We start from the raw sequence: 27,246 nt of genomic DNA, 5'->3' as shown, positions 1-27,246 counted from the left end.
TGGGGTTTTTGGGTTTAGGGGAGTTTTGGGGGTCTCAGTGGGGTTTTTGGGGGGGTTTTAGCGGGTTTAGGGGGATTTGGGGGGTCTCAGCGGGGTTTTTGGGGTTTAGGGGGGATTTGGGGGGTCTCAGTGGGGTTTTTGGGGGGGTTTTAGCGGGTTTAGGGGGGATTTGGGGGTCTCAGCGGGGTTTTTGGGGTTTAGGGGGGTTTAGGGGGGATCTCAGCGGGGTTTTTGGGGTCCCCCCTGAGCCCCTCACCCGTTTTGCAGTGGAGGAGGGTCCGGTGTTCGCTCTGTGCGTGGCGGGGGCCGGTGACAGGCGCACCTTGGCCAGGTGGATCTCGGCGCTGCAGGAGCTCAACCCCGTCCTGGGCCGCGCCCCCGTCATCTTCCAACTCCTCCCGGGGGGGGACCCCCAGGACCCCCGGGACCCCCGGGACCCCCAGGACCCCCGGACCCCCCGGCTGGGCACCGGGAACCCCCGGGGGCGGCGCTGGAGCCCCCCGAGGGGCAGGGCCGGGGGGGAGACCCCCCCCGAAAAACAGCGGGGAATAAACGGGGTGATGATGAGGAGAGGGGGTGTCGTGGTTTTGGGGGGTCTGGGATAATGGGGAGGGGTCTGGGATGTTTTTGGAGGGTTTGGGATGTTTTTTGGGGGGGTCTGGGATGTTTTTGGGGGTTTGAGATGTTTTTGAGGGGGTCTGAGATGTTTTTGGGGGGTCTGGGATGTTGGGGAGGGGGTCTGGGATGTTTTTTGGGGGGTCTGAGATGTTTTTGGGGGGTCTGGGATATTGGGGAGGGGTCTGAGATGTTTTTTTGGGGGGTCTGGATGTCTTGGGGGGGTTTGGATGTTGGGGAGGGGGTCTGAGATGTTTTTTGGGGGGGTCTGGGATGTTTTGGGGGGGGTTGGGATGTTGGGGAGGGAGTTTGGGGGGTTTGGAGGGGGGTTTGGAGGGGTTTTTTGGGGGGTTTAGGGTGTTTTTGGGGGGGTCTGAGATGTTTTTTGGGGGGTCTGGGATGTTGGGGAGGGGGTTTGGGGGGGTTTTGAGGGTTTTTTTGGGGGGTCTGGGATAATGGGGAGGGGTCTGAGATGTTTTTTGGGGGACCTGAGATGTTTTTGGGGGGGTCTGAGATGTTTTTGGGGGGGTCTGAGATGTTTTTTGGGGGTTCTAAGATGTTTTTGGGGGGTCTGGGATAATGGGGAGGGGGTTTGGAGGGGTTTTTGGGATGTTTTTGGGGGGGTCTGGGATGTTTTTTGGGGGTTTGGGATAATGGGGAGGGGGTCTGGATGTTGGGAAGGGGTTTTGGGGGGGTCTGAGATGTTTTCGGGGGTTCTAAAATGTTTTTGGGGGGTCTGGGATAATGGGGAGGGGGGTTTGGGATGTTTTTTGGGGGGTTTGAGATGTTTTGGGGGGGTTTGGGATTTTTGGGGGGTCTGGGATAATGGGGAGGGGGTCTGAGATGTTTTTGGGGGGTCTGGTGAATTTTGGGGTCTCTGGTGAATTCGGTGGCCTCTGGTGAGTTTTGGGGGGGGTCCCTGATGAGTTTTGGGGGGTCCCAGGTGAATTTTGGGGCTCCCAGGTGAACTTTGGGGTTCCCTTGGTGAGTTTTGGGGGGGTCCCTGATGAGTTTTGGGGGGGTCCCAGGTGAATTTTGGGGGTCCTGATGAGTTTTGGGGGGTCCCAGGTGAATTTTGGGGGTCCCTGATGAGTTTTGGGGGGATTCCAGGGAATTTTGGGGGGGTCCCAGGTGAATTTTGGGGGTCCCAGGTGAATTTTGGGGCTCCCCGGTGAGTCGGGGTTTATCCCCGTTGATCAGGCTGGGATGTTCCCGTTAATTCCGGGGGTCCCTCAGTAGCGGTACCCCCACATTTCCCCCCCGGGGGGTTCAGGGCAGGTCCGGGACCCCCATTGGGGACCCCCCCAAAAAACTCCCCCCCCAGCACCGCGCATGCGCGCGGCCTGCACCCCCTCTGACGTCACCCCCGCGCGCCGCTGACGTCACCCTCGCGCGCCGCGGCATGAGCGCGGCGAGCGCGGCCCCGGCGGTCCCGGGGGTCCCGGGGGTCCCGAACCCGGCGGGGGCCGCAAAGCGCGGGGCCGGCCCCGCCTGACCGAGACGGACCGGGCCCGGCGGCGCCTGGAGTCGCGGAAGAAGTACGACGTGCGGCGGGTGTACCTGGGAGAGGCGCACGGGCCCTGGGTGGAGCTGAGGCGCCGCAGCGGATGGAGCGATGCCAAGCTGGCGGCCTACCTGCTGGGGCTGGAGCGCGGGCAGCGCACCGGGAGGCGCGGGTGAGAGCGGGGAGGGGAACCGGGGAACCGGGGAACCGGGGGAACCGGGGAGGGGACGGCAGAGGCGGGGGAAAGGGTGGGGAGGGGGGGGGGTTCCACACAGAGCCGCGCTGAGGGGGCTGGGGGCGGCGGAGCGGGACCGGGGAACCGGGAACGGCTCCGGGAACGGCTCCGGGAGCGGCTCCGGGAACGGCTCCGGGGTCTGGGGGCGGCGGAGCGGGACTGGGGACCGGGAACGGCTCCGGGAACGGCTCCTGGAGGGGGCCCGGGGAACCGGGAGCGGCTCCCGGGAACGGCTCCGGGGGCTGGGGGCGGCGGAGCGGGCCCGGGGACCGGGAACGGCTCCGGGGGCTGGGGGGTGGCGGAGCGGGCCCGGGGACCGGGAACGGCTCCGGGGGCTGGGGGGGTGGCGGAGCGGGCCCGGGGAACCGGGAACGGCTCGGGAAAGGTTCCGGGAACGGCTCCGGGAGGGGGCCCGGGGAACCGGGAGCGGCTCCGGGAACGGCTCCTGGAGGGGGCCCGGGGAACCGGGAACGGCTCCGGGGCTCCAGGAACGGCTCTGGGAGCGGCTCCGGGGCTCTGGGAACGGGCCCGGGGAACCGGGAACGGCTCCGGAAAGGTTCCGGGAACGGCTCCGGGGCTCCGGGAACGGCTCCGGGAACGGCTCCGGGGTCTGGGGGCTCCGGGAGCGGCTCCGGGCTCTGGGAAGGGCTCCGGGCTCCGGGAGCGGCTCCGGCGCTGTCCCGGTGCTGAAGGGCGCAGGGGAGGGTGGTACCGGCCTTCCTCCTCCTCCTCCTCCTCCTCCTCCTCCTCCTTCTCCTCCTCCTCCTCCTCCCACCGCGAGCGGGCCGGGAGCGGCGGGGAGAGGAGGAGGAGGAGGAGGAAGGCCGGGGAGGATGATGGTGAGGATGAGGAGGAAGGCCGGGGACGGATGATGAAGGGTGAGGATGAGGAAGAAAAGTGCATGGATGAGGAGGATGAGGAGGAGCATGAGGCTGGGAGGGAGGAAGGCCGGGCTGAGGGAGCAGGATGAGGATGAGGAAGAGGAGACTGGGGGGGAGGAAGGCCGGGCTGAGGGTGCAGGAGGAGGATGAGGAAGAGGAGACTGGGGGGAGGAAGGCCGGGCTGAGGGTGCAGGAGGAGGATGAGGAAGAGGAGACTGGGGGGGAGGAAGGCCGGGCTCAGGGAGCAGGATGAGGATGAGGAAGAGGAGGCTGGGGGGAGGAAGGCCGGGCTGAGGGAGCAGGATGAGGATGAGGAAGAGGAGGCTGGGGGGGAGGAAGGCCGGGCTGAGAGAGCAGGATGAGGATGAGGAAGAGGAGGCTGGGGGGGAGGAAGGCTCTGGGGTCCTGCTGAAGCCCCCTCCCCTCCCCCCCCGCTCTGTGTCCGCAGCAAACCTGGGAGCAGCTCCGAAAAAACCCAAACGCAAGAAAAGTGAGAGAAAAGGGATTTGGGGGGCCGGGGAACGGATTTGGGGGGGCTGGAACGGATCTGGGGGGGCTGGAACGGATCTGGGGGGCTGGAACGGATCTGGGGGGCTGGGACGGATCTGGGGGGCTGGGAACGGATCTGGGGGGGCTGGGAACGGATCTGGGGGGGCTGGAACTGATTTGGGGGGGGCTGGAACGGATCTGGGGGGCTGGGACTGGATTTGGGGGGGCTGGGAACGGATCTGGGGGGCTGGGGAATGGATTTGGGGGGGCTGGGAACGGATTTGGGGGGTGGAATGGATTTGGGGGGGCTGGGAACGGATCTGGGGGGTGGAACGGATCTGGGGGGGTGGGAACGGATCTGGGGGGGCTGGGAACGGATCTGGGGGGCTGGAATGGATCTGGGGGGTGGGAACGGATCTGGGGGGGCTGGGAACAGATCTGGGGGGGCTGGGAACGGATCTGGGGGGGCTGGGAACGGATCTGGGGGGGCTGGAACGGATCTGGGGGGGCTGGAACGGATTTGGGGGGGCTGGGAACGGATCTGGGGGGCTGGGAACGGATCTGGGGGGTGGGAACGGATCTGGGGGGGCTGGGAACGGATCTGGGGGGCTGGACTGGATTTGGGGGGGCTGGGAACGGATCTGGGGGGGCTGGGAATGGATTTGGGGGGGTGGGAACGGATCTGGGGGGGCTGGGAATGAATTTGGTGCCCCATACCCCCTTTGGTAGCCCATACCCTATCTTTGGTAGCCCATACCCCCGTTTGGTGCTCCATACCTGGTTTTGGTAGCCCACACCTGATTTTGGTAGCCCATACCCCAGTTTGGTAGCCCATACCACACTTTGGTAGCCCATATCCCATCTTTGGTGCCCATACCCCCGTTTCGTAGCCCATACCTGACTTTGGTGACCCATACCTGGTTTTGGTAGCCCACACCTGGTTTTGGTAGCCCACACCTGATTTTGGTAGCCCATACCTGGTTTTGGTAGCCCATACCCCACTTTGGTAGCCCATACCCCACTTTGGTGGCCCATTTTCCCCTTTGGTAGCCCATTTTCCCCTTTGGTAGCCCATACCCCACTTTGGTAGCCCATACCCCACTTGGTAGTCCATACCTGACTTTAGTGACCCATACCTGGTTTTGGTAGCCCATGCCTGGTTTTGGTAGCCCATACCTGGTTTTGGTAGCCCATTTTCCCCTTTGTTAGCCCATACCCCACTTTGGTAGCCCATACCCCACTTTGGTAAGCCACACCTGGTTTTGGTAGCCCACACCTGGTTTTGGTAGCCCATTTTCCCCTTTGGTAGCCCATACCTGACTTTGGTGACCCATACCTGGTTTTGGTAGCCCATTTTCCCCTTGTTAGCCCATACCCCACTTTGGTAGCCCATACCCGATTCTGGTAGCCCATACCTGGTTTTGGTAGCCCATACCCGATTCTGGTAGCCCATACCCCACTTTAGTAGCCCATCCCCGATTCTGGTAGCCCATACCTGGTTTGGTAGCCCATACCCGATTCTGGTAGCCCATACCCCACTTTAGTAGCCCATACCCGATTCTGGTAGCCCATACCCCACTTTAGTAGCCCACACCCAATTCCGGTAGCCCTCAGCTCCCCTCTGTGCTCTCCCCCGTGCCGCAGGGCGCCGCCGGAACGTGAACTGCCTGCGGCACGCGGTGATCTGGTACGAGGACCACCGGCAGCGCTGCCCGTACGAGCCGCGGCTGGCGGAGCTGGACCCGTCGGTCGGGCTCTACACCACGGCCGTGTGGCAATGTGAGCGTGGCCACCGCTACTTCCAGGACCTGCACTCGCCCCTGCGGCCACTCAGCGACTCCGAGGGCGAGGATGGTCAGAGGGGAGGGGGAGAGGGGGTTGGGGGTGAGCAGGGAGGGGTTTGGGGGGGTTTGGGGGGTCCTGGGGGTGTGAGAGGGATTTGGGGTGAGCAGGGTGGGGTTTGGGGGGGTTTGGGGTGAGCAGGGTGGGGTTTGGGGGGGTTTGGGGTGAGCAGGGAGGGGTTTGGGGGGGATTGGGGGTCCTGGGGGTGTGAGAGGGGGTTTGGGGTGAGCAGGGAGGGGTTTGGGGGGGTTTGGGTGAGCAGGGAGGGGTTTGGGGGGTCCTGGGGTGTGGAGGGGGTTTGGGGTGAGCAGGGTGGGGTTTGGGGGATTTGGGGTGAGCAGGGTGGGTTTTGGGGGGGTGGGAGGGGGGAAAAGGGGATTTGGGGTGAGCAGGGAGGGATTTGGGGGGTCCTGGGGTGAGCAGGGAGGGGTTTGGGGGGGTTTGGGGTGAGCAGGGAGGGGTTTGGGGGGTCCTGGGGGTGTGAGAGGGGTTTGGGGTGAGCAGGGAGGGGTTTGGGGGGTTTGGGTGAGCAGGGAGGGGTTTGGGGTGAGCAGGGAGGGGTTTGGGGTGAGCAGGAGGGGTTTGGGGGGGTTTGGGGTGAGCAGGGAGGGGTTTGGGGATTTGGGGTGAGCAGGGTGGGGTTTGGGGTGAGCAGGGAGGGGTTTGGGGTGAGCAGGGAGGGGTTTGGAGGGGTCCTGGGGGTGTGAGAGGGGATTTGGGGTGAGCAGGGAGGGGTTTTGGGGGGATTTGGGGGTGTGAGAGGGGGTTTGGGGTCAGCAGGGAGGGTTTGGGGGGGTTTGGGGGGTCCTGGGGTGTGAGAGGGGGTTGGGGTGAGCAGGGTGGGGTTTGGGGGGTTTGGGGTGAGCAGGGAGAGGTTTGGGGGGGTTTGGGGTGAGCAGGGAGGGGTTTGGGGGGATTTGGGGTGAGCAGGGAGGGGTTTGGGGGGTTTGGGGTGAGCAGGGAGGGGTTTGGGGGGGTTTGGGTGAGGCAGGGAGGGGTTTGGGGGGACTTGGGGTGAGCAGGGAGGGGTTTGGGGGGTCCTGGGGGTGTGAGAGGGGATTTGGGGTGAGCAGGGTGGGGTTTGGGGGGTCCTGGGGGTGTGAGAGGGGGTTTGGGGTGAGCAGGTGGGGGTTTGGGGGGGTCCTGGGGTGAGCAGGGAGGGGTTTGGGGGGATTTGGGGTGGGTTTTGGGGGGTCCTGGGGGTCCTGGGGGTGTGGGAGGGGGTTTGGGGTGAGCAGGGAGGGGTTTGGGGGTCCTGGGGGTGTGAGAGGGGGTTTGGGGTGAGCAGGGAGGGTTTGGGGGGGTCCTGGGGGTCCTGGGGGTGTGGGAGGGGGAGAGGAGGGTTTGGGGGGCTTTGGGGATGGGTTGAATAATTCTGGGGGGGGGGTTGGGAGGAGATTTTTTAGGGATGAGGATTTTTAGGGATGAGATTTTAGGATCTGAGGTATTTTGGGGTCTGATGAGGGATTTTTCGGGGGGGTTTTTTTGGGGGGGTTTTTTTTGGGGGGGACACCCCCCCCCCCCTTGACTCTCCACCTTCCCTCCGCAGCCCTCGGCTCTTCCTCCTCCTCCTCCTCCTCCTCCTCGGGGGGCTGCAGCTCCGGCTCTGAGGCTGCTCCTGGGGGGGGTCCCACGGTCCCAGCGCCCCCCCCCGGGGGTCCAGCCCCCCCCCCCGAGGCTCTGGAGGCCGTGGTTTGTGTCCCCCTCCCCCTCCCAGCCCGGCCCACCCTCCTGCAGGGACCCCCCCTCCTCATCCTCGCCGGGCCGGGCTGTGAGGCTTTGGGGGGCTGCACTTGGATGTGGGGGGGCACGAGGTGCTGCTGGAAGGGGGGGAGCCTTCCCCGCCCCCCCCGTGGAGCCACACCTGCCTAAAACAGGTGGTGTAGGGGGGCGGGGTTAGGGGGGGATTTGGGGGGAAAAAAGGGGGGTGAGGGTGTAAAATGGGCTGGGTCAGGTGTTGGGGTCCCCCGGGGGGGTCTCACCGGCCCCCACTGATGGCAGAGGAGGATGAGGAGGATCCCGTGCTGAGGCTGAAGCAGGAGGAGCTGCCCCCTCCCCCCGCAGAGCCCCCCCCTCCGGAGCCCCCCCCGGGAGCCCCCCCCGGCCGAGGAGAGCGAGGGGTCCACGATCATCTACGAGATCCCCAAAGAGCCAGAGAGGTCGGGGGGCCCTGGGGGGCACTGGGGGGGGGGGTTTGGGGGTGTCCCTGGGGGGTTTGGGGGGTCCCTGGGGGGGTTTGGGGGTGTCCCTGGGCTGGGGAGGGAGTTTGGGGGTGTCCCTAGGGGGGGTTTGGGGGTGTCCCTGGGGTGGGGAGGGGGTTTGGGGGGGGTGTCCCTAGGGGGGTTTGGGGGTGTCCTGAGGGGGTTTGGGGGTGTCCCTAGGGGGGTTTGGGGGTGTCCCTGGGGGGTTTGGGGGTGTCCCTGAGGTGGGGAGGGGGTTTGGGGGTGTCCCTGGGCGGGTTTGGGGGTGTCTGGGGGCTTTGGGGGTGTCCCTGGGGTGGGGAGGGGGTTTGGGGGTGTCCCTGGGGTGGGGAGGGGGCTTAGGGTGGGGTTCAGGTTTTACCTGAGCGTGTGAGAAACGGGGGGAGCACCTGGGAGGCTCGTGGGGGGTCAGGGGTTGTTTTATCCGGGGAGATCGAGGATTTTCGGGGAGTTATTTTGGGGGAGGGGTCTCAGGTGGGTCAGACACGGCTGCTTTGATACCTGTCCCCCACCTTTTGAGGAGGGGAGGGGACGCTCACCCGGCTCTGCAGGCGCCGGCGGAGCAGACGGGGCCGAGCCCCCTCCCCAGAGGACCCCCCCTCACCCCTCAGCTGTCCCCACGCCGGCTGCGGGCAGGAGTTCAGCGCCGCCAGCAGCTTCCAGGTACCTGGAGAAGGGAGAAAACCCCGCCCCCAACTCACCTGGGCAGGTTCCCCTCCCTCACCTGTCCCCCTCCCCCAGAGCCACCTGAAGCTGGCGCACCGCAGGGGCCGCAGCCAGGTGTGCCCCCAGCCCGGCTGCGGAAGAGCTTTTACCTGGCACAGCACCTGCGCCGGCACATGGGCGTCCACTCAGGTGAGAGCCCAGGTGTGTGGTGTGTGCCCCAAAATCCCATCTTTGTCCTCCCAAAATCCCACCTTTGTCCCTCCAAAAATCCCACCTTTGTCCTCCCAAAAATCCTCCCTTTGTCCCCCAAAAATCCCACCTTGTCCTCCCAAAATCCCACTTTTCTCCCCCCAAAAATCCCACCTTTGTCCTCCCCAAAAATCCCCCTCCCTCCATCCAGTCAGGTGAGAGCCCAGGTGTGTGTGTGTGTCCCCCAAAATCCCACCTTTGTCCTCCCAAAAATCCCACCTTTGTCCTCCCCAAAATCCCCCTCCTTCCAGCCACTCAGGTGAGAGCCCAGGTGTGTGTGTGCCCCAAAATCCCACCTTTGTCCTCCCAAATCCCCTCTTTGTCCTCCCAAAAATCCCACCTTTGTCCTCCCAAAATCCCACTTTTCTCCCCCCAAAAATCCCACCTTTGTCCCCCCAAATCCCCCCTTTGTCCTCCCCAAAATCCCCCTCCTTCCATCCACTCAGGTGAGAGCCCAGGTGTGTGTGTGCCCCAAAATCCCACCTTTGTCCCCCCAAAAATCCCCCCTTTGTCCCCCCAAAAATCCCACCTTTGTTCCCCCCAAATCCCACCTTTGTCCCCCCAAAAATCCCCCCTTTGTCCTCCCCAAAAATCCCCCTCCCTCCATCCACTCAGGTGAGCCCCCAGGTGTGTGTGTGCCCCAAAATCCCACCTTTGTCCCCTCAAAATCCCACCTTTGTCCCCCCAAAAATCCCACCTTTGTCCCCCAAAAATCCCACCTTTGTCCCCCCAAAATCCCCCCTTTGTCCCCCAAAAATCCCCTCCCTCCATCCACTCAGGTGAGAGCCCAGGTGTGTGTGTGCCCCAAAATCCCACCTTTGTCCTCCCAAAAATCCCACCTTTGTCCTCCCCAAAAATCCCACCTTTGTCCTCCCCAAAATCCCCTCTTTGTCCTCCCAAAATCCTCCCTTCACGAGGTTTTTACCTGCGCCGGCACATGGGCGTCCACTCAGGTGAGAGCCCAGGTGTGTGTGTGTGCCCCAAAATCCCACCTTTGTCCTCCCAAAATCCCCTCTTTGTCCTCCCCAAAATCCCACCTTTGTCCTCCCCAAAAATCCCCCTCCCTCCATCCACTCAGGTGAGCCCCCAGGTGTGTGTGTGTCCCCAAAATCCCACCTTTGTCCTCCCAAAATTCTCCTCCCTCCACGAGGTTTTTACCTGGGCACTTCCCAAACCTGTGCTGGCACGTGGTTACCTCTCAGGTGAGCCCCCAGGTGTGTGTGTCCCCCAAAAATCCCACCTTTGTCCCCCCAAAATCCTCTCTGCTCAAGGTTTTACCTGGTGAATCCCCTGTGCTGGCACATGGTCCCCTCTCAGGTGTGTCCCCTCTCAGGTGTGTCCCCTCTCTCAGGTGTGTCCCCTCTCTCAGGTGTGTCCCCTCTCAGGTGTGTCCCCTCTCAGGTGTGTCCCCTCTCAGGTGTGTCCTCTCTCAGGTGTGTCCCCTCTCAGGTGTGTCCCCTCTCAGGTGTGTCCCCTCTCAGGTGTGTCCCCTCTCAGGTGCTCCTCTCTCAGGTGTGTCCCCTCTCAGGTGTGTCCCCTCTCAGGTGTGTCCCCTCTCTCAGGTGTGTCCCCTCTCAGGTGTGTCCCCTCTCAGGTGTGTCCCCTCTCAGGTGTGTCCCCTCTCAGGTGTTCCTCTCTCAGGTGTGTCCCCTCTCAGGTGCTCCTCTCTCAGGTGTGTCCCCTCTCAGGTGTGTCCCCTCTCTCAGGTGTGTCCCCTCTCAGGTGTGTCCCCTCTCTCAGGTGTGTCCTCTCTCAGGTGTGTCCCCTCTCTCAGGTGTGTCCCCTCTCAGGTGCTCCTCTCTCAGGTGTGTCACCTCTCAGGTGTGTCCCCTCTCAGGTGTGTCACCTCTCAGGTGTGTCACCTCTCAGGTGTGTCCCCTCTCAGGTGTGTCCCCTCTCAGGTGTGTCCTCTCTCAGGTGTGTCCCCCTCTCTCAGGTGTGTCCCCTCTCAGGTGTGTCACCTCTCAGGTGTGTCCCCTCTCAGGTGTGTCCCCTCTCAGCTGTGTCCTCTCTCAGGTGTGTTCTCTCTCAGGTGTGTCCCCTCTCAGGTGTGTCCCCTCTCAGGTGTGTCCCCTCAGGTGCTCCTCTCTCAGGTGCTCCTCTCTCAGGTGCTCCTCTCTCAGGTGTGTCCCCTCTCAGGTGTGTCCCCTCTCAGGTGCTCCTCTCTCAGGTGTGTCCCCTCTCAGGTGTGTCCCCTCTCAGGTGTGTCCCCTCTCAGGTGTGTCCTCTCTCAGGTGTGTCCCCTCTCAGGTGTGTCCCCTCTCAGGTGTGTCCTCTCTCAGGTGTGTCCCCTCTCTCAGGTGTGTCCCCTCTCAGGTGTGTCCTCTCTCAGGTGTGTCCCCTCTCTCAGGTGTGTCCCCTCTCAGGTGTGTCCTCTCTCAGGTGTGTCCCCTCTCTCAGGTGTGTCCTCTCTCAGGTGTGTCCCCTCTCTCAGGTGTGTCCCCTCTCAGGTGTGTCCTCTCTCAGGTGTGTCCCCTCTCTCAGGTGTGTCCCCTCTCAGGTGTGTCCTCTCTCAGGTGTGTCCCCTCTCTCAGGTGTGTCCCTCTCTCAGGTGTGTCCCTCTCTCAGGTGTGTCCCCTCTCAGGTGCTCCTCTCTCAGGTGCTCCTCTCTCAGGTGTGTCCCCTCTCTCAGGTGTGTCCCCTCTCTCAGGTGTGTCCCCTCTCTCAGGTGTGTCCCCTCTCAGGTGTGTCCTCTCTCAGGTGTGTCCCCTCTCAGGTGTGTCCCCTCTCAGGTGTGTCCTCTCTCAGGTGTGTCCCCTCTCAGGTGTGTCCCCTCTCAGGTGTGTCCCCTCTCTCAGGTGTGTCCCCTCTCAGGTGTGTCCCCTCTCAGGTGTGTCCCCTCTCAGGTGTGTCCCCTCTCAGGTGCTCCTCTCTCAGGTGTGTCCCCTCTCAGGTGCTCCTCTCTCAGGTGTGTCCCCTCTCAGGTGTGTCCTCTCTCAGGTGCTCCTCTCTCAGGTGTGTCCCCTCTCAGGTGTGTCCCCTCTCAGGTGTGTCACCTCTCAGGTGTGTCCCCTCTCTCAGGTGTGTCCTCTCTCAGGTGTGTCCCCTCTCAGGTGTGTCCCCTCTCAGGTGTGTCCCCTCTCAGGTTTGTCACCTCTCAGGTGTGTCCCCTCTCAGGTGTGTCCCCTCTCAGGTGCTCCCCTCTCAGGTGTGTCCTCTCTCAGGTGTGTCCCCTCTCAGGTGTGTCCTCTCTCAGGTGTGTCCCCTCTCAGGTGTGTTCTCTCTCAGGTGTGTCTCCTCTCTCAGGTGTGTCCCCTCTCAGGTGTGTCCCCTCTCAGGTGTGTCCCCTCTCAGGTGTGTCCCCTCTCAGGTGTGTCCCTCTCTCAGGTGTGTCCTCTCTCAGGTGTGTCCCCTCTCAGGTGTGTCCCCTCTCAGGTGTGTCTCCTCTCAGGTGCTCCTCTCTCAGGTGTGTCCCCTCTCAGGTTTTGTCACCTCTCAGGTGTGTCCCCTCTCAGGTGTGTCCCCTCTCAGGTGTGTCCTCTCTCAGGTGTGTCCCCTCTCAGGTGTGTCCCCTCTCAGGTGCTCCTCTCTCAGGTGTGTCTCCTCTCAGGTGGCTCCTCTCTCAGGTGTGTCCCCTCTCAGGTGTGTCCCCTCTCAGGTGTGTCCTCTCTCAGGTGTGTCCTCTCTCAGGTGTGTCCCCTCTCAGGTGTGTCCCCTCTCAGGTGTGTCCCCTCTCAGGTGCTCCTCTCTCAGGTGTGTCCCCTCTCAGGTGTGTCCTCTCTCAGGTGTGTCCCCTCTCAGGTGTGTCCTCTCTCAGGTGTGTCCCCTCTCAGGTGTGTCCCCTCTCAGGTGCTCCTCTCTCAGGTGTGTCCCCCTCTCAGGTGTGTCCTCTCTCAGGTGTGTCCCCTCTCAGGTGTGTCCTCTCTCAGGTGTGTCTCTCTCAGGTGTGTCCCCTCTCAGGTGTGTCCTCTCTCAGGTGCTCCTCTCTCAGGTGCTCCTCTCTCAGGTGTGTCCCCTCTCAGGTGTGTCCCCTCTCAGGTGCTCCTCTCTCAGGTGTGTCCCCTCTCAGGTGTGTCCTCTCTCAGGTGTGGTCCCCTCTCTCAGGTGTGTCCCCTCTCAGGTGTGTCCCCCTCTCAGGTGTGTCCCCTCTCTCAGGTGTGTCCCCTCTCAGGTGTGTCCCCTCTCAGGTGTGTCCCTCTCTCAGGTGTGTCCCCTCTCTCAGGTGTGTCCCCTCTCAGGTGTGTCCCCTCTCTCAGGTGTGTCCTCTCTCAGGTGCTCCCCTCTCAGTGTGTCCCCTCTCTCAGGTGTGTCCCCTCTCAGGTGTGTCCTCTCTCAGGTGTGTCCTCTCTCAGGTGTGTCCCCTCTCTCAGGTGTGTCCCCTCTCAGGTGTGTCCCCTCTCAGGTGTGTCCTCTCTCAGGTGTGTCCCCTCTCAGGTGTGTCCTCTCTCAGGTGTGTCCCCTCTCAGGTGTGTCCTCTCTCAGGTGTGTCCCCTCTCAGGTGTGTCCCCTCTCTCAGGTGTGTCCTCTCTCAGGTGTGTCCCCTCTCTCAGGTGTGTCCCCTCTCAGGTGTGTCCCCTCTCAGGTGTGTCCTCTCTCAGGTGTGTCCTGTCTCAGGTGTGTCCCCTCTCAGGTGTGTCCCCTCTCTCAGGTGTGTCCCCTCTCTCAGGTGTGTCCCCTCTCAGGTGTGTCCCCTCAGGTGCTCCTCTCTCAGGTGTGTCCCCTCTCAGGTGTGTCCCCTCTCAGGTGCTCCTCTCTCAGGTGTGTCCCCTCTCAGCTGTGTCCTCTCTCAGGTGCTCCTCTCTCAGGTGTGTCCCCTCTCAGGTGTGTCCCCTCTCTCAGGTGTGTCCCCTCTCAGGTGTGTCACCTCTCAGGTGTGTCCTCTCTCAGGTGTGTCCTCTCTCAGGTGTGTCCCCTCTCAGGTGCTCCTCTCTCAGGTGTGTCCCCTCTCAGGTGCTCCTCTCTCAGGTGTGTCCCCTCTCAGGTGCTCCTCTCTCAGGTGTGTCCCCTCTCAGGTGTGTCCCCTCTCTCAGGTGTGTCCCCTCTCTCAGGTGTGTCCCCTCTCAGGTGTGTCCCCTCTCAGGTGTGTCCTCTCTCAGGTGTGTCCCTCTCAGGTGTGTCCCCCCATGTCCCCCCCGTGTCCCCCCAGGTGTGCGGGAGTTCACCTGTGACACCTGCGGGAAATCCTTCAAGCGCAAGAACCACCTGGAGGTCCACAGGAGGACCCACACCGGCGAGACCCCCCTGCAGTGAGTGACCCCCCCAGGACGGAGGGAACCCCCCCAAAAAGGTGGGGAGGGGTCCCCAGACACACCTGACCCCCCCCTGACCCCCACAGGTGCGAGGTGTGCGGGTACCGCTGCCGCCAGCGCGCGTCCCTGACGTGGCACATGAGGAGACACGGGGGGCTCAAGAGTCACCCCGAGCCCCGTGGCACGTAGGGGACCCCCTGGACTCACCTGGGGACCCCCTGGAGTCACCTGGGGACCCCCTGGAGTCACCTGGGGACCCCCTGGACTCACCTGGGCTCACCTGGAATCACCTGGACTCACCTGGGCCCACCCTGGAGTCACCTGGGATCCCCTGGAGTCACCTGGGATCCCCTGGAGTCACCTGGGACCCCCCTGGACTCACCTGGGCCCCCCTGGAGTCACCTGGGCTCACCTGGGATCCCCTGGAGTCACCTGGGACCCTTCTGGAGTCACCTGGGGACCCCCTGGACTCACCTGGGGACCCCCTGGACTCACCTGGGACCCCCTGGAGTCACCTGGGGACCCCCTGGAGTCACCTGGCCTCACCTGGGATCCCCTGGAGTCACCTGGGGACCCCCTGGAGTCACCTGGGACCCCCTGGACTCACCTGGGCTCACCTGGAATCACCTGGACTCACCTGGGCCCACCCTGGAGTCACCTGGGGACCCCCTGGACTCACCTGGGCTCACCTGGAATCACCTGGACTCACCTGGGCCCACCCTGGAGTCACCTGGGACCCCCCTGGAGTCACCTGGGATCCCCTGGAGTCACCTGGGACCCCCCTGGAGTCACCTGGGGACCCCCTGGAGTCACCCGGGATCCCCTGGAGTCACCTGAGACACCTCTGGAGTCACCTGGACTCACCTGGGGACCCCCTGGAGTCACCTGGGATCCCCCCTGGAGTGACCTGAGGACCCCCTGGACTCACCTGGGACCCCCCTGGAGTCACCTGGGCCCACCCTGGACTCACCTGGGCTCACCTGGGCCCCCCCAGACTCACCTGGGACCCCTCTGGACTCACCTGAGACCCCCCTGGAGTCACCTGGGGACCCTCTGGAGTCACTTGGGCTGCCCTGGACTCACCTGAGACCCCCTGGAGTCACCTGAGACCCCCCTGGAGTCACCTGGGGACCCTCTGGAGTCACTTGGGCTGCCCTGGACTCACCTGGAATCCCCCTGGACTCACCTGAGACCCCCCTGGAGTCACCTGGGCCCTCACCTGGGCCCACCCAGACTCACCTGGGACCCCTCTGGACTCACCTGGGCCCCCCCAGACTCACCTGGGCCCCCCCCCAGACTCACCTGGGCCCTCACCTGCTCTCTGGGACCCCTTGATGTACCTGGGGCTGCACCTGAAGATGAAGAAGAACCACCTGGGGGGGGGGGTCCTGAGCCCCTCCCCGGGACCCCCTGAGGGACCCCATTGGTCCCCAAATGTCCCCCCCCCCTCCCTCAGGTGACCCTGTGACCCCCCCAGGTGACCCTGAGCACCTGAGGGACCCCACCGGGGGTGTCCCCAAATGTCCCCCCCCCCCCTCAGGTGACCCTGTGACCCCTCAGGTGACCCTGTGACCCCCCCAGGTGACCCTGAGCACCTGAGGGACCCCATCGGGGGTGTCCCCAAATGTCCCCCCCCCCCCCCCCAGGTGACCCTGTGACCCCCCAGGTGACCCTGCTGCCCTCCCCCCTCACCTGTTATTTATTTCCTCATTGTCGTTGTCCCCCCCTGGGGTCACCTGGGGGGTTTGGGGACACTGGGGGGGGGCACAGACCCCCCGACCCCCCCCCCCGGGGTGTCCCAGCCCCTCCAGGACCCCCCAAATTCATTAAAATCAGGAATTTTGGTGGCGCCGCTTCTCTCGGGGGTCTTGGGAGGGGTCCCGGGGGGGATGGGGGCCCCTCGCTGCTGCCCCCTCCCCATGTTCGGGGGTCGCTGCCCCCTCCCCATTTCGGGGGTCTCAGCGCTGCCCCCTCCCCATTTCGGGGGTCTCAGCGCTGCCCCCTCCCCATTTCGGGGTCTCGGCGCTGCCCCCTCCCCATTTCGGGGGTCGCTGCCCCCTCCCCATTTCGGGGGTCTCGCTGCTGTCCCCTCCCCATTTCGGGGGTCTCGGCTCTCTCCCCATTTCGGGGGTCGCTGCCCCCTCCCCATTTCGGGGGTCGCTGCCCCCTCCCCATTTCGGGGGTCCCGGCGCTGCCCCCGGGGGAGGCGGGCCGGAGCTCGGCGCTGTCCCCGGTGCTGAAGCGGCGGCGGCGGCGGCGCCCGCCCGTCCGCGACCTTCATCACCCTCCTCTTCCTTCATCATCCTCCTTTTCCTTCTCCTTCATCACCTTTCTCTTCCTTCATCATCCTCCTTCTCCTTCATCACCCTCCTCTTCCTCTCCGTCCCTTCTCTTCCTTCATCACCCTCCTCTTCCTCTTCCTTCATCACCCTCTTCTCCTTCATCATCCTCCTCTTCCTTCATATCCTCCTCTTCCTCTCCTTCATCACCTTCCTTCTCCTTCATCACCTTCCTCTTCCTCTCCGTCCCTTCTCTTCCTTCATCACCTTCCTCTTCCTTCTCCTTCATCACCTTCCTTTTCCTTCATCCATCTTCCTTCTCCTTCATCATCCTCTTCCTTCATCACCTTCCTCTTCCTTCATCTCCCTTCTCTTCCTCTCCTTCATCTCCCTCCTCTTCCTTCATCACCTCCTCTTCCTTCATCATCCTCTTCCTTCATCACCCTCCTCTTCCTCTTCCTTCATCTCCCTCCCTCTTCCTTCATCATCCTCCTCCTCCTCTTTCTCCATCTCCCTCCTCTTCCTCTCCGTCCCTTCTCTTCCTTCTCCTTCATCTCCTCCTCCTCCATCCCTCCCTCTCCCCGGTCCTTCCTCCTCCTCCTCCTCCTCCTCCATTCCCTCTTTCTTCCTTCTCCGCGTCCCTCCCCGTCCTTCCTCCTCCTCCTCCTCCTCCTCCTCCTCCTCCTCCGGTGGGCGGGGCCTTGGGGGGGTCTCGGGGGGCTCCTGGAAGGGGGGGGGAGGGGAAGGGGGGGGGCGGTTCTTTTTTGGGAGGGGGGAGGGGGCCGGGCTGACCCATCTCTTTTTTTGGGGGGGGGGGGACGGTCGGACCCACCTTTGTGGGGTGGGGGGGGGGGGGGGTGCGCGGACGGAACCATCTCGGGAGAAAGGGGGGGGGGTTGTGGGGAGGGGGGGGCGGTTTTTGGGGGGCCCCGCCCCGCGCCCGCCCAAGGACGTTTAAAGGACCGACGGGGCCGCCCGCTCGCAGCTCCCGGTACCGCCGCCGCGACCCCCGGAGACCCCCGGGCTCCCCCCCGGGCCCCCCGAGCCCTCGGGGCCGTGCGGGGACCCCCCCCCCCCCCCCGCGGTGACACGATGGTGACGGTAGGAATGGGGTGGGGAGGGGGATTGCGGGGATCCCCCCGGGTTTTTCATTCCCTCCCCCTCCCCCCCTCCCCGAATTCCCACCCTCATCCCCCCCCCCTCCCCCTTTATCTTCGTGTCCCCCCCCTCCCCGGCCCCGGGAGCGTGTGACACGCTCGGGTGGGGACACGGCGTCACACGCGTGTGGCACCTGCAGGGACACGCGTGTGCAAGGGAGGGGCGGGGACCCCTCCCCAAAACCGCCGCCGTTTTGAGGAGGGGGGTGTATGGGGGTGGGGGGGGGGGGGGGGCACAGGCGACACGTGTGTCGCTGTCCCCGCGTGTCGCTGTCCCCCCACGCCCCCCGGGGCCGTGGCTGGTGGCCCCGGGTGTCCCCATCACCCGGTGACAAAGGGCCATTGTCACCCACCCCGCGCGGTTGGGGAGGGGGGGAAGGGGCGGGGGCGCTGCTGCACAATGGGGGGGATTGTCCCCCACGGCCCCACCCGGGGTGTCACTGTCCCCATGTCCCCATGGCTCCGCCCCCCGCTGGCCCTGTCCCCGCACTGTCCCCACCGGCCCAGCGTCCCCATGTGGCTCTGTCCCCTCCGCGTCCTCACGAACGCTGTTCCTGTCCCCTCAGTGTCCCCATGGCCCTGTCCCCTCCCTGTCCCCTCAGTGTCCCCATGGCCCTGTTGTTCCTGTCCCTCAGTGTCCCCATGGCCCTGTCCCCTCACTGTCCCCATAATCCTGTTGTCACTGTCCCCTCACTGTCCCCATGTTCCTGTCCCCTCAGTGTCCCCATGGCCCCACGGCCCTGTCCCCTCCCTGTCCTCATGAACCCACACTGTCCCTGTCCCCTCCCTGTCCCCATGGCCCTGTCCCATCCCTGTCTCCATAATCCTGTTGTCCCTGTGTCCTCACTGCCCCCATGTCCCCATGTCTCTGTCCCCTCACTGTCCCCATGGCCCTGTCCCCATGTCCCTATCCCTTTGCTGTCCCCATGTCCCTGTCCCCTCACCATCCCCATAATCTGTTGTCCCTATCCCCTCATTGTCCCCTCTCTGTACCCATGTTCCTGTTGTCCCTGTCCCCTCACTGTCCCCATGTCCCTGTCCCCATGTCCCTGTCTCTCACTTGTCCCCTTGTCCCTGTCCCCTCTCTGTCCCCACACTCCTGTTGTCCCCATGCCCTCACTGTCCCCATGTCCCTGTCCCCATGTCCCTGTCCCCATGTCTCTGTCCCCATGTCCCTGTCCCACACTCCTGTTGTCCCCGTGCCCTCACTGTCCCCATGTCCCTGTCCCCATGTCCCTGTCTCTCACTGTCTCCATGTCCCTGTCCCCATGTCCCTGTCCCTTCACTGTCCCCATGTCCCTGTCCCCACACTCCCATTGTCTCTGTCTCCTCACTGTCCCCATGTCCCTGTTCCCACACTCCTGTTGTCCCCATGTCCCTGTCCCCATGTCCCTGTCCCACACTTGTCCCCGTGCCCTCACTGTCCCCATGTCCCTGTCCCCATGTCCCTGTCCCCACACTTGTCCCCGTGCCCTCGCTGTCCCCATGTCCCTGTCCCCACACTCCCTGTTGTCCCATGTCCCTGTCCCCATGTCCCTGTCCCCATGTCCCTGTCCCCATGTCCCTGTCCCCACACTCCTGTTGTCCCCATGTCCCTGTCCCCACACTCCTGTTGTCCCCGTGCCCTCACTGTCCCCATGTCCCTGTCCCCATGTCCCTGTCCCCATGTCCCTGTCCCCATGTCTCTGTCCCCATGTCCCTGTCCCCACACTTGTCCCCATGCCCTCGCTGTCCCCATGTCCCTGTCCCCACACTCCTGTTGTCCCCATGTCCCTGTCCCTTCACTGTCCCCATGTCCCTGTCCCCATGTCCATGTCTCTTACTGTCCCCATGTCCCTGTCCCCACACTCCTGTTGTCCCCATGCCCTCATTGTCCTCATGTCCCTGTCCCATGTCCCTGTCCCCACACTTGTCCCCATGCCCTCGCTGTCCCCGTGTCCCTGTCCCCACACTTGTCCCCGTGTCCCGCAGTGTCCCCCTGTGACACCCGCTGTCCCCTCAGCAGATCCTGAGCACGGTGGAGGCGCAGGCTCCCAGCACCGCGGGGCCATCGGGCTGTGGCCCCGTCCCCGTCCCCGTCCCGGTGGTGGCCGTGCCAGGCCCGGGGGTGGCGGCGGCGCTGCCCAACGGGGCCCCCCCGGGTCCCCCTGCGGTGACCGATGACAGCAAAACCAACCTGATCGTCAATTACCTGCCCCAGTCCATGAGCCAGGAGGAGCTGAGGAGCCTCTTCGGGAGCCTCGGGGACATCGAGTCCTGCAAGCTCGTCCGGGACAAGGTCACCGGTACAGGCAGGGGACACGGGACACGGGAAATGGGACACGGTGACACCTGGGGACACCTGGGGATACCTGGGGACACCTGGGGACACCTGGGGACACCTGGGGATACCTGGGGATACCTGGGACACCTGGGGACACCTGGGAACACCTGGGGATACCTGGGGATACCTGGGGACACCTGGGACACCTGGGGACACCTGGGAACACCTGGGGATACCTGGGGATACCTGGGGACACACCTGGGGACACCTGGGGACACCTGGGGATACCTGGGGATACCTGGGGACACCTGGGGACACCTGGGAACACCTGGGGATACCTGGGGACACCTGGGGACACCTGGGAACACCTGGGGACACCTGGGAACACCTGGGGATACTGGGGACACCCTGGGAACACCTGGGGACACCTGGGGATACCTGGGGACACCTGGGGATACCTGGGGACACACCTGGGGACACCTGGGAACACCTGGGGATACCTGGGGATACCTGGGGATACCTGGGGGATACCTGGGGACACCTGGGGACACCTGGGGACACACCTGGGGACACCTGGGACACACCTGGGGACACACCTGGGGACACACCTGGGGACACCTGGGGATACCTGGGGACACCTGGGGACACCTGGGGATACCTGGGGACACCTGGGGACACCTGGGGACACACCTGGGAACACCTGGGGACACCTGGGGATACCTGGGGACACCTGGGGACAGGGATACACGGTGACCATGGCATGGTTTGGTGTCCCCCTGCCACTGTCCCCGTGACCCCGGTGTCACCCCATGGGTTTGAGCGGGAGTCCCACGTCCGTGGGGACATTGGGGACAGGGACCCTCTGGGACAGCGGGGACACGGATCTGGGGGAGGGGACACGGGGGACAGGGACCCTCTGGGACAGCAGGGACACGGATCTGGGGGACAGGGGTGGATCTGGGGACACGGGGGACAGGGACCCTGGGGGACAGGGGTGGATTTGGGGACATGGGGGACAGGGACCCTGGGGGACAGGGGTGGATTTGGGGACATGGGGGACAGGGACCCTGGGGGACAGGGGTGGATTTGGGGACATGGGGGACAGGGACCCTCTGGGACAGTGAGGACACAGATCTGGGGGACAGGGGTGGGAGCAGAGTGGGGACAGGAATGGCTTTGGGGACACAGGGGACAGGGACCCTCCAGGACACAGATCTGGGGGACAGGGATGGCTTTGGGGGGGACACGGGGGACAGGGACCCTCCAGGACACAGATCTGGGGGAGAGGGGTGGGAGCAGAGCAGGAACAGGGATGGCTTTGGGGACACGGGGGACAGGGACCCTCCAGAACACAGATCTGGGGGACAGGGGTGGGAGTGGAGTGGGGACAGGGATGGCTTTGGGGACACGGGGGACAGGGACCCTGGGGGCAGGGGTGGATTTGGGGACACGGGGGACAGGGACCCTGGGGACAGGGATGGCTTTGGGGACACGGGGGACAGGGACCCTGGGGGCAGGAGTGGATTTGGGGACACAGGGGACAGGGACCCTCCAGGACACAGATCTGGGGGACAGGGGTGGGAGCAGAGCGGGGACAGGAATGGCTTTGGGGACACAGGGGACAGGGACCCTCCAGGACACAGATCTGGGGGACAGGGATGGCTTTGGGGGGGACACGGGGGACAGGGACCCTCTGGGACAGCGGGGACACAGATCTGGGGGAGAGGGTGGATTTGGGGACACGGGGGACAGGGACCCTGGGGGACAGGAGTGGATTTGGGGACATGGGGGACAGGGACCCTGGGGGACAGTGAGGACACGGATCTGGGGGACAGGGGTGGGAGTGGAGTGGGGACAGGGGTGGCTTTGGGGACACGGGGGACAGGGACCCTCCAGGACACAGATCTGGGGGAGAGGGGGGGGAGCAGAGCAGGAACAGGGATGGCTTTGGGGGGGACACGGGGGACAGGGCCACCCCCCGGTGACAGTGACACGGTGTCCCCAGGGCAAAGCCTGGGCTATGGCTTCGTCAACTACGTGGAGGCCGGCGACGCCGACAGAGCCATCGGGGCCCTCAACGGCCTCAAGCTGCAGACCAAGACCATCAAGGTGCCCTGGGGACACGGCTGTGGGCACCTGGGGACACGGCTGTGGGCACCTGGGGACACGGCTGTGGGCACCTGGGGGGGATTTTGGGGTGGGGGAGGCACCTGGAGGGGGATTTTGGGGTGGGGGGAGGCACCTGAGGGGGATTTTGGGGTGGGGGAGACACCTGGGAGGGGATTTTGGGGCGGGGGAGGCATCTGAGTGGGAATTTTGGGGTGGGGGAGGCACCTGAGGGGGGATTTTGGGGTGGGGGAGGCACCTGAGCGGGGATTTTGGGATGGGGGAGGCACCTGAGGGGGATTTTGGGGCGGGGGAGGCACCTGAGCGGGGATTTTGGGATGGGGGAGGCACCTGAGGGGGATTTTGGGGCGGGGGAGGCACCTGGGAGGGGATTTTGGGGCGGGGGAGACACCTGGGGGGGGATTTTGGGGTGGGGGAGGCACCTGGGGGTGGATTTTGGGGTGGGGGAGGCACCTGGAGGGGGATTTTGGGATGGGGGAGGCACCTGGGAGGGGATTTTGGGGTGTGGGAGGCACCTGAGCGGGGATTTTGGGGTGGGGGAGGCACCTGAGGGGGGATTTTGGGGCGGGGGAGGCACCTGGGGGGGGATTTTGGGGTGGGGGAGGCACCTGGGAGGGGATTTTGGGGCGGGGGAGGCACCTGGGAGGGGATTTTGGGGTGGGGGAGGCACCTGGGAGGGGATTTTGGGGTGGGGGAGGCACCTGGGGGGGATTTTGGGGTGGGGGAGACACCTGAGGGGGGATTTTGGGGTGGGGGGAGGCACCTGGGAGGGGGTTTTGGAGCAGGGGAGGCACCTGGGGGGGATTTCGGGGCGGGGGAGACACCTGAGGGGGGATTTTGGGGTGGGGGAGGCACCTGAGGGGGGATTTTGGGGTGGGGGAGACACCTGGGGGGGGATTTTGGGGCAGGGGAGGCACCTGGGAGGGGATTTTGGGGTGGGGGAGGCACCTGGGGGGGGATTTTGGGGTGGGGGAGGCACCTGGGAGGGGATTTTGGGGCGGGATCCTCCAGGGGGGCACCTGTGAATGCTGTGGTGGAGGGGACAGTTGTGGGGCAGGTGGGGGTGGCCGCTGTCCCCTGGGGGGGGTCCCGAGGGCTCACCTGTCCCCCCCAGGTGTCCTACGCCCGGCCCAGCTCGGCGTCCATCCGCGACGCCAACCTGTACGTGAGCGGCCTGCCCAAGGCCATGGGGCAGAAGGAGATGGAGCAGCTCTTCTCCCAGTACGGCCGGATCATCACCTCCCGGATCCTCGTGGATCAGGTCACAGGTGGGTCCAGGTGGGCCCAGCTCCACCTGGGGAGGTGGGGGGGTCCCTGGGGTGGGGGCGTCCTGAGAGTCCTGGGGGATGCTGGAGGGGGTGGGATGGTTCTGGGAGGTCCTGGGGGGTGGGGGGTGCCTGGGAATGGGGGTGGGATATCCCTAGGAATGGGGGTCCTGGAAGGGTGGGATGTCCCCAGGAATGGGGGTCCTGGAAGGGTGGGGTGTCCCTGGGAATGGGGGTCCTGGAAGGGTGGGATGTCCCCAGGAATGGGGGTCCTGGAAGGGTGGGATATCCCTGGGAATGGGGGTTTGGATATCCCTGGGAATGGGGGTCCTGGGGGGTGGGATATCCCTGGGAATGGGGGTCCTGGAAGGGTGGGATGTCCCCAGGAATGGGGGTCCTGGAAGGGTGGGATATCCCTGGGAATGGGTGTGGGATATCCCTGGGAATGGGGGTTTGGATATCCCTGGGAATGGGGGTTTGGATATCCCTGGGAATGGGGGTCCTGGAAGGGTGGGATATCCCTGGGAATGGGGGTCCTGGAAGGGTGGGATATCCTTGGGAATGGGGGTCCTGGAAGGGTGGGACATCTCTGGGAATGGGGGTCCTGGAAGGGTGGGACATCTCTGGGAATGGGGTTTGGATATCCCTGGGAATGGGGGTCCTGGAAGGGTGGGATATCCCTGGGAATGGGGGTTTGGATATCCCTGGGAATGGGGGTTCTGGGGGATGGGATATCCCTGGGAATGGGGGTTTGGATATCCCCGGGAATGGGGGTCCTGGAAGGTTCTGGAGAGGTGGGGCTCCCCTTTCGGGGGGGTCTCCCAGTGACCCCTTTAGAGTCTCCACATGGGTGCCATGAGGGCGGGAATTTGGGGAGGGGGGGACGTGTCTCCGATGCCAGCGTCACCTGCGCAGGTGTGTCGCGGGGGGTGGGCTTCATCCGCTTCGACAAGCGCGTGGAGGCCGAGGAGGCCGTGCGGGGGCTGCACGGGCAGAAGCCCCTCGGGGCGGCCGAGCCCATCACGGTCAAGTTCGCCAACACCCCCGGGCAGAAATCGGGGGGGGCCCTGCTGAGCCTGTGCCCCGGAGCCCGGCGCTACGGGACCCTGCACCCCCCAGCACAGCGATTCCGGTGAGGGGAGGGGGCTGGGGGGGGATAGAATGGGGGTCCTGGAAGGGTGGGATAGACCCGGGAATGGGGGTGGGATAGACCTGGAATGGGGGTCCTGGAAGGGTGGGATAGACCCGGGAATGGGGGTCCTGGAAGGGTGGGATAGACCCGGGAATGGGGGTCCTGGAAGGGTGGGATAGACCTGGGAATGGGGGTTTGGATATCCCTGGGAATGGGGCTGGGATATCCCTGGGAATGGGGGTCCTGGAAGGGTGGGATATCCCTGGGAATGGGGGTCCTGGAAGGGTGGGATATCCCTGGGAATGGGGATCCTGGAAGGGTGGGATATCCCTGGGAATGGGGGTGGGATATCCCCAGGAATGGGGATCCTGGAAGGGTGGGATATCCCTGGGAATGGGGGTGGGATAGACCCAGGAATGGGGGTCCTGGAAGGGTGGAATATCCCTGGGAATGGGGGGTCCCGGTGGGTGGGACACCCCTGTGCACAGGGCCACCCCCGTTTGTCCCCCTCCAACGCCACCTTGTCCCCTCCAGCCTGGACAATTTGCTGAACGTGGCGTACGGGGTGAAGAGGTAACGCCCCCAAATCCCCCAAATCCCCCCCAAACCCCCCCCAATCCCCACACCCTGGGGACCCCAGGAGGGTCCCCCCACCCACCGCTGACCCCAGGCCAGCCCCTTGTCGCTGCTGCCCAGGTTCTCACCGTTGGCCATCGAGGCGGTGCCGGCGCTGGCCGGGGTGGGCTTGGGGACCCCCGGCCCGGGCTGGTGCATCTTCGTCTACAACCTGGCCCCGGAGGCGGACGAGAGCGTCCTGTGGCAGCTCTTCGGGCCCTTCGGCGCCGTCACCAACGTCAAGGTCATCCGCGACTTCGCCACCAACAAGTGCAAAGGCTTCGGCTTCGTCACCATGACCAACTACGAGGAGGCGGCCATGGCCATCGCCAGCCTCAACGGCTACCGCCTGGGCGACCGCGTGCTCCAGGTGTCCTTCAAGACCACCAAGCAGCACAAGGCCTGAGGTTTGGGCCCCAGCTGGCGCGGGGGTCTCCCGTCGGGACCCCCCTGGAGAAGCTCTCAGCTGGAGGTTCTGGGGACCCCCTCCGTGGGCACCATGGGGGCCGTGGAGGAAGAGACCTGGAGATCTTGGGGAGCTTCAGGGATCTCACCATGAGCACCATGGAGAACATGGAGAACTCAGCTGGAGGCCTGGAGACCTTGGGGAGCTTCAGAGACCTTCAGGGATCTCACCATGAGCACCATGGAGAACATGGAGAACTCAGCTGGAGACCTTGGGGAGCTTCAGGGATCCTTCCATGAGCACCATGGAGAACATGGAGAAACTCAGCTGGAGATCTTGGGGAGCTTCAGAGACCTTCAGGGATCTCACCATGAGCACCATGGAGAACATGGAGAACTCAGCTGGAGACCTGGAGACCTTGGGGAGCTTCAGAGACCTTCAGGGATCTCACCATGAGCACCATGGAGAACATGGAGAACTCAGCTGGAGGCCTGGAGACCTTGGGGAGCTTCAGAGACCTTCAGGGATCTCACCATGAGCACCATGGAGAACATGGAGAAACTCAGCTGGAGACCTTGGGGAGCTTCAGGGATCTCACCATGAGCACCATGGAGAACATGGAGAAACTCAGCTGGAGACCTTGGGGAGCTTCAGGGATCTCACCATGAGCACCATGGAGAACATGGAGAACTCAGCTGGAGACCTTGGGGAGCTTCAGAGACCTTCAGGGACCCCTCCATGAGCACCATGGAGAACATGGAGAACTCAGCTGGAGACCTTGGGGAGCTTCAGGGATCTCACCATGAGCACCATGGAGAACATGGAGAAACTCAGCTGGAGACCTGGAGACCTTGGGGAGCTTCAGGGACCCCTCCATGAGCACCATGGAGAACATGGAGAAACTCAGCTGGAGATCTTGGGGAGCTTCAGGGATCTCACCATGAGCACCATGGAGAACATGGAGAAACTCAGCTGGAGACCTGGAGATCTTGGGGAGCTTCAGGGACCTTCAGGGATCTCACCATGAGCACCATGGAGAACATGGAGAAACTCAGCTGGAGACCTCGGGGACCCCCATGAGCACCAAACACATCCTGGAGACCTCAAGGACCCCTCCATGGGCACCATGGAGACCATGGAGAGACCCAACTTTAGGTCCTGGGTGCCCCCTCCATGGACACCGAGGACATCCTGGGTCTCCAGGATGGAGAAACACACCTGGAGACCTCGGAGAGACCACGGGGACACCCCACGAGCACCACGGACACCGTGGAGACCCCCGAGAGCCCCTCCATGGCCACTGAGGACACCGTGGGGACAACCTGGACACCTGGGCGGCCTCACCTGTCCCCGATGGACATCCTGAGGACTCCTCCAGGTGCTCCAGGGCGCTGGGAGGGGCTCCTGGAAAGCCTGGAGATCCCCCCCAGGACACTGTGGACACACCTGGGACCCCACCCCGTCCCCTCCAGGTACCCCAAGCCCCACCACTCTGGCAGTGGCCGGACCACCTGGAGCGGTGCCCCCCCCTCACCTGATCCAGGTGTGTCCAGGTGGGGGCTGTGCCCCCCCTTCCCTCCACTCCAGGACTCCGGGGATGGGGGGACAGGGGGGGCGGGGGGCGTCTGCTCGCTCTCTCCTTCTTTCCATGTTTTTTCCTTCATGTTTTGGGAGGAGTGGGAGAGGAATTTTTGGGGAGAAAGAAACAAAAAGGAGGATTAATCGCATTTTTAATTAGACGTGTTGCCCGTTAGCAGGTAAGGAGGAGCGTGACTGACGCAGGGAGACCCAAAATCCATCTATTTTTATAGCAGAATATTAAAAATATCCCACCCCTCCCCAAAAAAAACCCCAAAATCGCCTTTCCAGAGGGGGTGAGAACCTGTTTTGTGCTCCCCAAGTTCCTCGGAAGCGGCTTGTGAACCCCAAGTGTGGTCAAGGCAAGTTTTGGGGGGTCAGTGGCACTGAAATTCCAGGGATTCCGCTGGTATCCCCAAAACCGGGAGGGAGGGGATGTGTCTTCTCACGCTTCCCCCCCCTCCCGCCTTCCCACATTCTCCAAAATGGGCATTTTTTGCCCCAAATTTCTCCATTTGCTGGAGTTTGGCCACTTGGAGCCTCCTGTCCAAAA

The 27,246-nt window shown here is 64.1% G+C and overlaps 2 protein-coding genes and 1 long non-coding RNA gene across 3 annotated transcripts; 2 read left to right on the top strand and 1 right to left on the bottom strand.

Moving 5' to 3' along the window:
- Window positions 1–3,687: 3,687 nt before the first annotated feature.
- On the top strand, window positions 3,688–14,750 carry LOC131591303 (basic proline-rich protein-like). The gene is made up of 9 exons (XM_058861874.1): window positions 3,688–3,725; window positions 5,369–5,578; window positions 7,116–7,443; window positions 7,568–7,725; window positions 8,319–8,430; window positions 8,509–8,622; window positions 13,769–13,868; window positions 13,958–14,094; window positions 14,660–14,750. Exons 2-8 carry the CDS (start codon window positions 5,576–5,578, stop codon window positions 14,058–14,060), a joined length of 918 nt encoding a protein of 305 aa, XP_058717857.1. The 5' UTR covers window positions 3,688–3,725; window positions 5,369–5,575; the 3' UTR covers window positions 14,061–14,094; window positions 14,660–14,750.
- LOC131591334 (uncharacterized) lies at window positions 13,960–15,069 on the bottom strand. The gene is made up of 4 exons (XR_009280322.1): window positions 14,975–15,069; window positions 14,821–14,913; window positions 14,152–14,478; window positions 13,960–14,078 (listed from the first exon to the last, which is right to left on the bottom strand). It is a non-coding gene; the product is annotated as an uncharacterized LOC131591334 (long non-coding RNA).
- A 4,275-nt stretch (window positions 15,070–19,344) lies between these two features.
- Window positions 19,345–25,385, top strand: LOC131591314 (ELAV-like protein 3). The gene is made up of 6 exons (XM_058861895.1): window positions 19,345–19,592; window positions 21,576–21,679; window positions 22,812–22,965; window positions 23,878–24,094; window positions 24,629–24,667; window positions 24,770–25,385. Exons 1-6 carry the CDS (start codon window positions 19,511–19,513, stop codon window positions 25,113–25,115), a joined length of 942 nt encoding a protein of 313 aa, XP_058717878.1. The 5' UTR covers window positions 19,345–19,510; the 3' UTR covers window positions 25,116–25,385.
- The last annotated feature ends 1,861 nt before the right edge of the window (window positions 25,386–27,246 follow it).

Source organism: Poecile atricapillus, chromosome 39 (assembly GCF_030490865.1).
Source record: "Poecile atricapillus isolate bPoeAtr1 chromosome 39, bPoeAtr1.hap1, whole genome shotgun sequence".
Lineage (NCBI taxonomy): Eukaryota > Metazoa > Chordata > Aves > Passeriformes > Paridae > Poecile > Poecile atricapillus.
The sequence above is the reverse complement of the archived record's forward strand: the minus strand, read 5'-3'. Positions and strand labels throughout refer to the sequence as shown.

What these genes read in the sequence shown, in the direction of transcription:
- LOC131591303 (XM_058861874.1), top strand. An exon ending in GCCACACCTGCCTAAAACAG is followed by an intron (nt 7,444 to 7,567) that starts GTGGTGTAGGGG and finishes CACTGATGGCAG; the next exon opens with AGGAGGATGAGGAGGATCCC. An exon ending in GCGCCGCCAGCAGCTTCCAG is followed by an intron (nt 8,431 to 8,508) that starts GTACCTGGAGAA and finishes CCCCTCCCCCAG; the next exon opens with AGCCACCTGAAGCTGGCGCA.
- LOC131591314 (XM_058861895.1), top strand. Translation starts at nt 19,511, where the DNA reads ATGAGCCAGGAGGAGCTGAGGAGCCTCTTCGGGAGCCTCGGGGACATC. An exon ending in CCTCGTGGATCAGGTCACAG is followed by an intron (nt 22,966 to 23,877) that starts GTGGGTCCAGGT and finishes TCACCTGCGCAG; the next exon opens with GTGTGTCGCGGGGGGTGGGC. An exon ending in CCCCCAGCACAGCGATTCCG is followed by an intron (nt 24,095 to 24,628) that starts GTGAGGGGAGGG and finishes TGTCCCCTCCAG; the next exon opens with CCTGGACAATTTGCTGAACG.